General features: G+C 37.8%; 1 protein-coding gene across 1 annotated transcript in view; it reads right to left on the reverse strand.

The window, feature by feature from the left end:
* Positions 1-949: 949 nt before the first annotated feature.
* UBE2R2 (ubiquitin conjugating enzyme E2 R2) overlaps positions 950-14,179 on the reverse strand; it is a 130,721-nt gene continuing 117,491 nt past the window's right edge. The window contains exons 4-5 of the mRNA XM_044661459.1: positions 7,720-7,854; positions 950-4,856 (exon numbers count right to left, since the gene is read on the reverse strand). Of these exons, the coding sequence (XP_044517394.1) occupies positions 4,637-4,856; positions 7,720-7,854 (355 nt within the window). The 3' untranslated portion in view covers positions 950-4,636. The remainder of the gene's footprint in view (positions 4,857-7,719; positions 7,855-14,179) is intronic.

The raw sequence follows: 14,179 nt of genomic DNA on the forward strand, positions 1-14,179 counted from the left end.
CTTCACACCACATGTGAGCCACTCCCTTACCCCAGACAGGGGAGGAAGTGCTCCCATGGGACTGCAGGGTAGGTGACCTGAGGCATGTCTTCAGGTAGGCATGGTGAGGGAGAAGGAAGCAGGGCCCTCCAGCACGTGTTCACCAACATGGGGCTAGAGGTAAGAGAGGTGACAAAACTTCTCTCTTCCTTTCCCTATTAAGTTAATAGTTGAACGATTTGGAAGCCCTAGGGAAGAAATCCCAGAGGATTCTGTCAAGAACTCTGCCTTAGTTTTGAGTTGCTTCACTAAGAGTCTTATTCTGAGTTATCTTCAAACAATTCTCATCTGAATGCAGCTTTCTGAATACATCTTCCAAGAGGGAATGAGAATGTACTGCCCATATGACATGAGATGAGATCATCACTATATCAGTCTAATTCCCTCCTAAAAAATGAACGATAAAAGTTTTGTAGAGCTTCACTAAGATTTCAAAAGCAATGATTACCTCTTTCAAATCACCAGACACACTTGGTTGAAGGGAAAGGTTTAAAGTCAGTTGTAAGAGAAATGACATTTCAGAGGCTCCTTCACCCCCAGAATCCAAAGGTCCTTATCATCCTGTCTAAGGCAACTGACAAATTCTGCCTCTATAATGGGAGTGGGCAAGAAGAGGCAAAAAAGGGGGCAAAATTTGTTGTAGAGTGTTATCACAAGACCTTTCTTGTCATGACTAAATATTGGGGATATGGCAATGTCACTCTTATACTAGGAATTAGTAATAATCTCTTCCTTTGTCCAAACCCAAAATTTATTGACAGGATATTATTCACTTGGAACCATTGAAGACAAAATAGCAAATGCTATGTTACATCCTTTGACTACCACTCCCCCCATCATCACCATCACCACCACCAGCAGCGACACCAATGCTCTTAGTTTTCATAATGAATATTTCTGACTCCAGCTATTTCAAGGTCATGCCCATAAGCTTTAATATCTATAAAGAAAAGAAGAGTAGTGGGTGAAAAAACAAAACTATTTCCTTTAAATACCAATTAAATAACTTGAACATGTCAAGGTATGGCGATTTCCCAAGCAGTCACATCTTGCTTGGGCTCATTCTTAGCTTGAGGTGAGAGTTGGTTTCTCTAAGAAGTGAGAAGTAATTCCATGAAGTAATTTTACAGCAAATACCCAGGTGCACAGACTCCAAGGAAACAATAGATATACTGAAAACTCTGGAATTTTTAACCCACGGGAAAAAAGCGGATAATTCCATGGGGAAGTAACAATACAGGTATATTTTATTTCACATTTTATTAGTAGACAGATGTGCAGAAAAGACAAAATAAACTACTAAAGGGGAGGACAACACAAAATGCATCAGTTAATCCTTTCTGGTAAATTATAATACTGAAGAAAAAGGAAAACATCTAGAATTTTAGCTATGAAAATTACTAATAAGTCTAGTGCATCCTGCTGGTTTCAGAACAGTTGAAAGTTGCATCTGAATCTTGTTTTAATGATAAATGTAAACCTTGTTCATCAGAATGGGAAGGGGGACAGGGTAAGAAAAATAAGAATGTTATAGTTAAGGTAAACTTTTCCCCCTCAATTTCTTAGATAGTTTTATAGTCTTACTTTGCTTGTGCCTCTCCAAAACAACAGAAACCAGCAAGTAAACAAATAAATGACACTTGGGTGTATAGGGAGAGAGGAAATGATTAGTCAAATGGGGAGAAAAAACTGGAAATGTTTTTAAAATAAAGCAGAGGGGCAAGGGGACCAACAAAAGAATCATGATAATGCATCTTCTACCACCAAGCCTGAATATACAAGTGACTGGAAATCATGTAGTAAGGTCTCTCATAGTACAAAGGGAAAGATCCTGAAAGATGCAGCACCCTCATTTCAAACCAAGTCATTGTCACAATGATTTGGTCTGAACCTCTGGCCCTTGAATCACCTCCCTTTAATCTCCACAAAAGGGAAATAGGAAACACGAACCACATGTGGCCATTTTCCCACCAATGCCGATTACATTAATTAGATGTATACCCAAGAGAGCTCCTCCTGGGATGTATACACTGGGTTCATAGAGTCAGCCTGTCTTATAAATGCCTACAGTTTTAAAAAAGCTATTACACCCCAGATATGTTTCTTGAACACAATCTTATTAGTAGTAGCCACACACTCAAATAAGTAACACACCAGAAGGCTAAGCCAAAAGCTCTACCTACATTCTCTACCTTCCATCTTTGGCTCCCTGAGTCAACATGCAACAGAGGCTGAGAGATTTTAGGAAGAAGGATACAGCCTCAGCCAGGGCTCAGCAGCAACTCTGAAATCAAAAAGGAGCCAAGACTGGCTTGGAGGAGATTTCTCAGCAGCAAGGGCTACAAAACCCCTAGGGATCTGTTAGAAATAACAAGCCTGGGCAACTTGACAATGTTGGCTGCTGGGCACTGGAGGGAGGGGAACGGGGACAGGTTAAGATAAACTGAGGTCCCCTGAAGTCATCCTTAAGTCAATGACAAAGGAGTTAAGAGCCCATGTCTTAGAAGGACGTGAATTTATTCAAATTATTCAAAATGATGGGTGGCTAGCAGCAAGTGCTGGCACAGGGCCCAGCAAATTCTCAATTTCTGTTAAAAAAGAACTGGTCCCCAACCCACTCCCCTAGAGACATAACCAGCACCTTGCTGGTTTTAGGACCAAAGATGATAGCCCAGGGCTAGGCAAAAAAAGCAAGAAATTGAAGAGCTAATGAAAACCCTGAGATCAGAAAGGAAGGGAAGTTAAGTAAGAGTGCATTATTATCTCTTAATTCCTAACCACTGCAGGATCCCTGGGATGCAGCTAGGATTTTTCTTTCTGAAGAACATTTCAAAAGGGTAGTACCAGTAAAAGAACTACTGGAGCACGTGTATCCAAGACAGGACTCTGATCAGTGCTCCTTCTATTCCTTCACTTGGTGTGTGAAACCTTTAACATTCTAGGGGTCTCTTCACTGCTCTCCCCTTCCCCTGCTACGGAAGGAAAACATGAACTTTCACTCTGATAGAAACTCTCCAATTCTGAAGTTGTTTGTCAAAGGCTGCTAGGACCCCGTATGCTGATTTAAACAAGACATTAGTTAGGCCTGGAAAATTTAAAAGCAGCAGTTTCCAGAAAAAAGTTTATCGAGGGAATTCTCCCACCTTCCCACAAGTTTCCCTAAAGGAGAGAGAGAAGGGAATGCTACTGTAGGTGGTGTTTCAAGTCAAACAGCCTCCACATGGCTCATCTGCCTGCAGCTAAGGGAGGTCTTCCCTCCCAAGGTCACCCTCTCCCTCAGGATGCTCTTCAATTCTACCTCTGGAGTTATCCAGCCAGGCCATTATCAGTGCAGGACTTTACTATGACAAAGGTGATTTAACAAGAGAAAAATATATCAGCTCGGGTTACATTCAATGAAGAAAGCAGTAACAGGTCACTACTCACTCACATCCACATTTATCACTATAGGGTGTAGTAGCTTTAATGAAAATACCAAAACCAGAACATTGGACATGCTCCTGGGACTAATACTGGCTGAATAACCCCAGCTATTTTAAAAGACCCAAACACAGACCCACCAGGTAGCATAAGATTGTTCCTTGTGGAGAAGGACTTGTTTTAAATCCACTGAAAACTGTTGCTATTTTCCCTCCTGGTAGTCATCACCAAGATTTCTCCCCTTCCCCATTCCCCAGCAGCATCTTTACAAATGGCATAGTGATTTTTTTAACCCTTCTTCTCACCACCAAAAATTCCCACAAAAACCCCCTGCCTTAAAAAATAAATAGCAACCAAGTGCTCAGTTCTATGTAAAGTATGAATATTTATTCAGGCATTAGATCCCAATCAATTTTTTAAAAATCTGATTTTTCTCTCCACCCCAGTATAGCTGGGGTCTCAATATTAAGATTGTTTCAGAGAGGCTGAAAAGTAGTACTGTGCCTTTCAGAGTAAGACATTTCCTCAAGCTCAGCACACAGTTGCTTATACCATCTGCCTCACACCTTAAAAAAAGGAGAAAACAAAATTCACCACCACAAGGTTAAATGCAATGTGCACACACTAATGTCATAAATGGAGCAGCTAGAACCTTGGCAAATTTGCTTCTTTTTTTGTTTGTTTTTAAAGGTTTTGTGGGGTTGTTTTTTTGTTTTGTTTTCCGGTTTTTCTTTTGCTACCCAGTATATGCAGCACTTGTGAACTCCCAAAGACCCAACTTCTGGTGGGTTCCCAGCTTTAAATACATTAAACGTCTTGATGAGAGACTGTATTTAATTCTTCAAGAATCTAAACACAGACCAAACGTGTTTCTCTGTGAACACTTTGTAGAGATGAAGTGAGAAGGGAGTTTCAGGTTTTGTTTTAAAAAAGGAATCGTAATACAGTGATGGAAGGATAAAGAATGCAAGAATTCAGACATTCTGTGGAGGGTTACTTCCTCTCCAATGAGAGGTCCATAAAAAGGAGCAAACTGAGATCCACACAACAGGAGACAGCAGTAGACATTTGTTTTCCCCACCCCCTGTGTATGGTTTTTGCCACTGGACTGCTGAGTTACCGCTGCTCCCTTTGGCCTGAGATGGCTGGGCAGTACAGGGGGCACAGAGGGAGCAGGTCACGACTCCTCATTCCCAGAATCATCATCATCATAACAGTCGGCATCTTCTTCCTCCTCATCTTCATCATCAATGTCATCGTCGTACAAGTCGTCATAAAGTAAATCCGAACTGTTGTCATTGGAAGGCACTTTAGTTTTGATGCAATATTCAGCCAGTGTAGTGGGGACCTTCACTCCATCCTTTTCTGCTTCAGCCTTGGTAGCCAAAACCTGTTTCCTGAAAAGAAGAGGACATGAAAGCAGTACATATTGGGTCATGTTTGTACTTGACCTTGTGGGTCACTTCCATTCCATCCAAGAGACAGATGGGCCTCCAAACTTCCACCACATCACACTTCCAAAGGCACCAACCAAGAAAATTCCAACCAGTCTATCAAGCACACAACACCACTTTGCCATCACTAAACCTACTTGCTTCCCCAGTGTATGCATTATGATCCTAGAACTTGACACTGAACAGGCACATAAAAAATTTCTGTTGAACTTAATCTTCAACTAGAAACAAGATAGTATTAAAATGGGCCTAGTTTGGTTGGGCATGAAGACTAGATTCTTTTATAAAGGAATGTTCAGGAGTTCTTAAACACCTTCAACCAAAACCCTAAGCAGGATTCATTTATTATGCCCGGAATAGACTTTGAAACAAAGCCATTTTTAGAGATGAAAATCAAAAGAATTACTGCAATTTGAGTCACTATGGAACAAGGGAAACACATGACAGAAGTAACTGGTTTAGAGAAAAGAAACAAGATAGGTAAAACTACTTCTCTGAGTAAAGAAATATAAAGTTAGGATCCCAAGGGAAAGCTAGGACTGAGTATCTGATTGACTTTTTATTAAATAATGTAAAAAAAATGAGTACAGGGTGAGGGCATTTAGGTATATGGAGAAGAGTAAATTTTTCTGAGAGTAAAACATCAAGACAATAGAGATACCTTTTGATGTGAGAGAACAGAAAAGTGGCAGATGAGTTCCAATATAGCCAAATATAAATGATATTTAAGGTAAAAATAATATAAGGATTCTTACAGGATGATGTATTCCAGGCCATCATATGTCCTCAGAAAGGGACCCAAGTCTTTCAGGGGTTCCTCATTCCTCACCTACAGAATAAGGTCAAAATACCTTTGCCTCGCATTCAAGACCCTTCAAAATCTGGCACTTATCTACCTGACTGGCATTGTACTAAATGGAATCACTTTTCCTGCCAATGTGACTTATCCATTATTCATGTGCTCCAAAGCTCAAGTGCTTGGAGAGAATTCTTAGAGAATTCCTTAACAAACCCCCTTTCCTCTTCTCTGAATTCCTATGGCATTTGGAGTCCAGAGCAGGAATCTCAAATACGGTAAGGGCTTATTTGCAGCCTTCTCTCCTGCCTGACCCCCCCAAATAAGGCATATTATACAGCTCTTCATCCCTTTCTTCCTGTTTTTTTTCTTTATATGTATATCATATCTCTACCAACAAAACTGTGAGAACTCAAAGAGCAAAAGAATTTATCCCCAACACCTTGCACAGTTCCCTGAAAAAAATAGGTGTTTAGTCAATGTTTACTGCTGATAATGACAGTCAGCTGTGGTTTGTTGCCCTTTTCCAAGAAATAAGATGGTCCAATGTGCTGATATCATCCCCAAACTAACAAAATAAACATTGAACATCACTCAAGAAGTACATTGAAAACTAAGCAGCTCACCACTGAGAAAACAATGGTGCAAAAAGTTTTGTGGAAAACTGACATTTCCTATTATGTCCCTCAAAGTATAAAATAACTGACATTGAGTTAAATGCAAAGGAGGAAAACTAAAGAAGGGCCCTGCTCACTCTTCAATGCAAGCAGCAAGTTATGCCTCTTAGGTCTATAAAGATGAAGGCTTAGGGAAAATATGACTGAAGTTTCTTAAATATACAAATAGAGTGAAAAAAGACTTAGTCCTAAAATACTAGAATATTAATACAACAGAACATCCCCATAAGCTTTGAAATACTTGAATCATATAATTTTAGGACTAGAAGAAAATGTTTAGATCATTTAGTCCAATCCTCTTTATTTTACAAGGTAGGGTAATTGAGTGACTTGAACTTTGACTAATTAGGCCAGAGCTAGGACTAAAACTTCTGTTGTTCTGAATCTTAGGCCCTTGTTCTTTCACATGCCATGAAAGAAATATATAATAATCAGAACATTTATTCAACTCACTACCTTAAAAGGGTTTGTTCAGACTGAAAATAAAAATAATAAGTATTTTTAAAAGTTGAGATATGATCAGAGTCTTCCATACATGCTTATATATCACCTTCATAGAATATTAGAATGTATGGGATAATGGATTGAAGTTTTTTGTTTATATTCTTTGGTGTTTTAAATGACTGCAATTTTCAAAAAAGATGTTACAGAACAACTCTCATATCATTCTGAGACACTATTTTTCCTTTTTATAAATAAAACGAAGATACTAGAAATCTGCTAAACTGATTCAAGTACACAAACACACCAATTGCTAAAGGAGGTAAAAATAAAGTCAGTTACTCAGCACAAGAGGAGGAAATGAAAAAGAAATAAAAGTGCACTAATGAGTATCTCAGACTGTGAGTTAAAAATCTCTGGAGTGGAGGTTATAATGTAGGTGGCACAATGGATTGAACTGGAGTCAGGAGACCCAAGTTCAAATCCAACTTCAGACACTTATAAACTGTGACCCTGGGAAAAATCACTTAATCTATTTCAGTTTCCTCATCTATAAAATTCAGATAATTATAGCACCTACCTGTTTCAGGGTTGTTGTGAGGATCAAAAGAGATGATGGTATACAGAAGCAGTATAAATATTAGCCATCATTATCATCTTTATTATTATCATGTCTAGAACCTAATCTAACGTATGTCATATATCTCTATCCCCAACTTCATGAAACTCAAGAAGAAACCTACTTTGATCTTTTTGATCTAAGGCATCTAAACATTTCAATACAAAGAAATCAAATGTAAGAAAATATACATTCTTGTTAAGCATCTAGCCTCCAGATTACTTTTAGCTTAGAATGGATGAGCATAATAAGTACACAAACACATGATCTTACCTAATGATTTCAGCATATTCTTTGTCTTTTCCTTTACTGTCCCTCCATTTCCTGAACATAACTGAAGCATCCACGTTCGCTGGAGAGAAAGTGTTGGGCTCATTAAGCAGTGAGATTACACTCAACAAGATAGTCCTAGAAATATGAAACAATGGTCAGTTGTGACTAGTCATAAAATTAATGCTGCATTTGACAAGTGTTAAAATCCAAAAAAATATGATTAAATCTTACATTTTTTTCACCTTCCAAAAGAGATAAGCTAGCATAATTTGATTTGAAGTTCTGACTAAAATATCACAAAGAATTCCAGATCTTGGAAGTTCAGAATTAAATACTTAAAACCAAACAGAAAAATTAACTTTCCCCTCAAGTGACAGGCAAAGTGGTAAAACGACTGAACAAGAGATAAACAGGGAATTTATTGATAAAGAGTTTCTTGTCTTGCAAATGACATGATTAACCTGTACTTTAGGAATATTACTTTGGCAGCTGTGTGAAGGCAAACAGAGTGAAACAACCAGCCCTGGGTCACACAACTAGTAAGTGTCAGAGGCTAGATTTGAACTCTGGTATTCTTGACTCCAGGCCAAGATGCTCTCTATCCGCTATGCCACCTAGTTGCTGATTCTGTTATCTCTAATACTAAATATATATTTCTCTTCAAGCTCATTTTCCTTCATATATTCTATTGCTAAAATAATATTCAATTGCCTGTCTTCTTGTCTATCTATCTATCTATCTATCTATCTATCTATCTATCTATCTATCTATCTATCTATCTATCTTCTTTGCACAGACTGTCTCTGGAACGTACACCCTCCTCACCTCCACATCTGAGAACCCCCAGTTTCCTTCAAATCTTGGCTTAAACAGCACTTTGTACATGAACCCTATTCTGAGTCTCCTACCTACCAAAGCCTATTTCCAAGCATTGTCTTGTATTTATTTACTTTGAATATAGTTAAGCATATGCATGTTGCTTCCTACAATATTTCCTTGAGGGCAGGGACCATTTCACTTTTGATTCTATGCCCAAGGCCAGAAGCTCAGAAAAGGAGAAATTTAAGGCAGAGAATTCTCTGGCAGAGTCTTGGGCATACTACTAGCTCAGCATTACAGGTATATAGAAATAGTTTCAACCTAAAGTTGAGAGATAAGGACCTAGAGACTAGAGTACAGTACTATGCATAGGTAAGAAAACCACTACAATCAGCAAAAGAATTTGCCTTTGGAAAAACAAAGTTACTTGGGATAGTAAAATGGGAAATGTCTGGTGTTGAATGATGTTTCAAGTTAAGAGCAGCGCCTTACATAGGAGGAGGGTGGGGAGTATTTTATGGTTTCAACAATGTAGGAAATTCTTGGTGTGGATATTCCTTCTACTACCATAACTACAATTAGTGTTAGCTTGTAATATTAAGAGTTGCTTGGGGTCACTTAAAGATAAAGTATTTTTTGCCTTCCCACCAGAGAGCTATTCAATAAGCATAATTTATTAATGCGGACTATGTGCCAAGCAGAAGCTAAGAGGCAAAAAACAGTCCCTGCCCTTGAGGAGTTTACTATCTATTAAGGGAGACAAAGTCTAAGGAATACAAACAAAGCAAGCTAAGCTATTTAGAAGATGAATAGGAAATAATTAAAAGAGTTTGAAAAGCACTGGAATTAAGAGGTGTAGAAAGACTTCCATCAGAAAGGATTTTAATTGGGACTTAAAGGAAGCAAGAGAGGTCAGTAGTGAGAGTGAAATTTCCAGGCACCAGAGATAGAGAAAAAGCCCACAGCTGAGAGATTGAATATCATTTTCCTGGAATAGTCAGGAGGCTTGTGTCATGAGATCCAGGGTATGTATCAGGAATTACAGTGTTAGAAAACTAGAGAGACTGAAGGGGGCTAGGTAACAAAATAGCTTAAAATGCCACACAGTGCATTTTGTGTTTGCTCCTGGAAGCAATGGGAAGTCACTGTAGTTTATTAAGTGAGAGTGTGATATAATTTGACTTGTGTTTTAGGAAAATAATTTTAGTGACTGAATGAAGAATGGATATCTTGAGACTTGAGGCAGACAGACCCACCAACAGGTGGTGATATGGGCCTACACTAGAGTGGTAGCAGGATCAGAAGAAAAAATGGCGTATATCTGAAAAATGCTACCCAAGATGAAAATGACAGGTTTTGGCAACAATCTGATTATAGAGGATGAGAGAGTGAAGAATCTAGATTGCAAGCTAGAGGGACTCGGAGGATGGTATGAGAAGGAAGGGTTTGGCAGAAAGATAGAGAGTTCTGTTTTGGATATATTGACTTTATTGGACATCTACTTCAAGTTGCCTGAAAGGAAGACGGAGATGCTAATTAGAAGTTAGCAGAGAGTTTTGGGGCAGGATAAGAATCAACAGCATAGAAATGGTAATTAAATCCATGGGAGTTATGAGATCCTCAAGTGAAGTCATATAGATACAGAAGAAAAGAGAGCAAAGACATCAAAATGTACTCTCTTCTGATGCATAAATATTGGCAAATATCAAGTCATTTATTTACAATATACTTTAAAATATATATAATTGGTACTCCTTCTAGGATTCCTTTGCAGAGTAGCAAAATATTTCAAGTTCCCGAAAATGTTTGATTCCATGGTTTCTGTGTGTATATGTATGTGTGTATGTATGTATTGTATGTATGTATCTTCTGCAACTGATATGGGAAGAGTGGTGCCGGCACGCAGGAAGGGGCAAAGACACAAATTCCTATAGTACATAGTTCTTAGAAGAAAAATGACAGGGATTTTAACATTAAAGAGTTACCTATATATTCCATCACCATCATGCACCACAATTTGTTTAGCCATTCCCCAATTGATGAACACATTATGGTATATGATGGTGAGGGAATACTATTGTGCTATAAGGATGATGAACTGGAGGATTTCAGAAAGAGCTGGAAAGACCTCCATGGACCAATACAGAGTGAAATCAGGAGAACCAGGAGAACAGTTGTACACAGTTAATAGCAATATTGTGCAATGATCAACTATGGACAATACAATGATCCTGGACAATTCTGAGGGAATTATGACAAAGAATGCTATTCACCCCCCAGAGAAAGAACTGTTGGAGTCAGAATACAGATGAAAGCGTACAATTTTTCAATTGTTTGTGTTTATGTTTTGGGGTCTTAGTAATGTTATACATTACTCACTTACAAAAATGAACAATATGAATACTTAATTTAAAATTTAAACTTATTGCCCTGGTTACATAGGGCATTTCTCTCAATTCAAACTTGCTAAGAATAAAATCATATATGTGTTGAATTGAAAAGGCAAACACTGAATTAGGTCTTCAAATAAATACAGAGAAGAGGGAATTCCAGCAAAGACACTCTATGGAGGTTATAAGGAGACTTCAAGAAAGTAGTACTGCACTCTATACCCTCAAGAAGCTCCACAGATTGCTGAAGTTTAAAATCCTCTGATCAATTCCTTTTCCCAATATCTCATCAAGGATTAATTAATAGCTAATGAAGTAACTTCTACAAAAAATATGATGGGAAACTAACGGAAGTTTGGCAAAGCTTATTTGTCAAGAATAGCATGATTGGGAGAGAACTAGGCAGTTCAATGAACAGAGAGCCAACCCTGGGTTCAAATCTGGCCTCAGACACTTCCTAGCTGTGTGACCCTGGGCAAGTCACCTAATCCCTGCTGCCTAGACATTATATTCTTCTGCCTAGGAACCAATTCATAGTATTGATTCTAAGACAAAAGATAAGGGGTTTTTTTTTATAAAAATAAAAAATAGAAAATCACTTGGGTAACCAAGTAATAAAGCTCAGTCCAAATCCATATCCTTTAACTCCAAATTTAGCATTATTTTTACTGTACCCTATCATTTCAAAATGCTTCTGGGAAGAATTATTTTGACCAGTTATTGGAAATTATATGCATATAAGCTCCATCAATGCTGACAGTCATAAATTAATCAACACTTTGAGCAGAATTTCCAAATTACTTGCATATTCATTAAAGGATGTGGCCTAGACCAACATTTTCCAATTAAATGTGTCCTCCAAAACCTCACTGCTATTTGGCAAATTGGGCAAACTAGGACTATTACATGTATTTCATGAATCCATCTCCACATTACTCATCATCCCTAGTCCCTCAGATCCACACTAATTTTTTGACTGTGCAAATCACTAAACCTCAGTATACTTAAGTTTCCTCACGTGCAAAATTGGAGAGAAAGGAAAGGAGTTGTCTGTAATAGTCTCTTCAGCCACCTTTAAGTTCTGAATCTTATGTTCTTTATTTCCTTCATAACTATCATGTACTTCCTCCTTTCCACTACCCACAGTCCATCCTCAATCTAAGAATATACATTAATAAATAAAGAGAGAATGGTATACCAAACTTAAAAATTCACAATCAGATTGGGGGGGGGGGGGAAGGAACCTCCTTTAATATATCTTAAGGGGTAGCTAGAAGGCTCAGTGGATAGGCAGCTAGGCCTTGAAACAGGAGGTCTTGGATTCAAATCTGACCTCAGATCCGTCCTAGGTGGGTGACTCTGGGCAAGTCACTTAGCCTTAATTGCCTAGCCCTTACCATTTTTCTGCCTGAAGGTAAGGGTTTAAATAAATAAAGCACACCTTAAGCGATAGCTGATCATATCATATGAGGATAGAATGAAAAAAATTATTAATGTCTAAAGAGATAACATCAACCAGGGTCCTGCACAAGGTCAAAAAAAGAGATCAGATTTTAGTCAGATTATATATATATATATATATATTTTTAAATGTCTACTATGTTGATCAATACTACAGAAAAAGAGCAGATGGAATGTATTTCTACAAAAAGAGGGACTGGGCTCTCAGCCTCAAGTCTGAAGTTTCCTGAAAAACTAGTCTCTCTGATTTCTATTATTTCTACTTCCAGTCCAAACCATATGCTAATGGTTTTATTTTGTCTTTTCAGTAATAATTCAAATCAACATGAATTTATTAAGTAACTACAAGGAAGGAGGCCCTGTGCTAGAGATATCTACAGAAAAATGGAGGTGATATTTTAGTTGGGCTTTGAATGCCATTTAATTTACCAAAAGAAAATAACATCCAGAAAATAATTTAAATTTCCAACTGACTAACATGAAAGACAAAGTCTTCCAGTTTATAAACCAAAAGCAGTGTTCTAAAAATATGGTCTGGGAACCCTTAAGAAGAGCTTAAAACCATTTGGACAATAATTCTAAGGTGTTTTAAATTATAATATCACACACACAGACCATCATGTAAGCAAAGGTTCTTTGTGGTTCTCAAGAGTTTTAAAAATGTAAAGGGTACTGAGATCAAAAAGTTTAAAAACTATTGATCTAGGGTTATAGTTCTTCCTACTGTATTAGCAATAAGCTCCTTGCAGCAAGTGACTATTTTTCATTTTGTCTTTGTAGTCCTAGCAACTAATATATTATTCCCATGCACATAGTAGGTGCTTTATAAATTCATGGCGATTTAAACTGCTACTATCCAAAAAAGAGAAAAAATAATTTAGTATTATTTTGAACAAATTCTGCACTTTGGGAAAGATCATGCATGGGGTCCTATCTGCATCCCTGTGCTTCTAGAGCTACATCAGGCAACTGAGTGTGGGTCACGAACTGTGGTCTATGTTCCTGATCCAGAGAGGCTTGAATTTGACACAGAAGGGGGAGGAAGAGTAAAAGGTTCAAGACAAAGAAATAGACTCTATCTCTGATAAGCGCAATGGGGGAATGGAGGCTATGGTGGTCAGGCTGAGACCACTCATGTGGTAGTTTAGATTAGTCCATTTTATTTTATCTTTTACCTAATTCTGATCTTCTCCAATTCGAATAAATTTAATAAACTGTATTAAAATCCTAAGGACCAGAGTCCTAAATTTTAATCCTTACAGAAAGGCCTGGTTTATACTAAAGAAATAGCAAACATATGTTGATATTATTACAGTCTTTCAAATTTGCTAAGAAATTCATTTTACTTCATCTCACACCTAGCAGATTGGCCAATATGACAGTAAAGGAAAATAATTAATGTTGGGGAGGATGTGGCAAAATTAGAGCACTAATGCATTGCTGGTGAAGTTGTGAATTGATCCAACCATTCTGGAAGGCAATTTGGAATTACACCCTTTAAAATAATGCTTGCCCTTTGATCCAGCAATATTGCTACTAGGTTTGTACCCTGAAGAGATAATAAAAAAGGGTTTTACAAAAATATTCATAGCTACACTTTGTGATGGCAAAAAAATTGAAAATGAGGGGGTGTCCCTCAATTGGGGAATGGCTGAACAAATTGTGGTCTATGATGGTGATGAAATAACTATTGTCCTAAAAGGAACTGGATGAACTGGAGGATTTCTCTATGAATTGGAAGAATTTCCATGAACTGAAGCAGAGTAAAATGAGCAGAACCAAGAGAACAT

Source organism: Gracilinanus agilis, chromosome 1 (assembly GCF_016433145.1).
Source record: "Gracilinanus agilis isolate LMUSP501 chromosome 1, AgileGrace, whole genome shotgun sequence".
NCBI lineage: Eukaryota > Metazoa > Chordata > Mammalia > Didelphimorphia > Didelphidae > Gracilinanus > Gracilinanus agilis.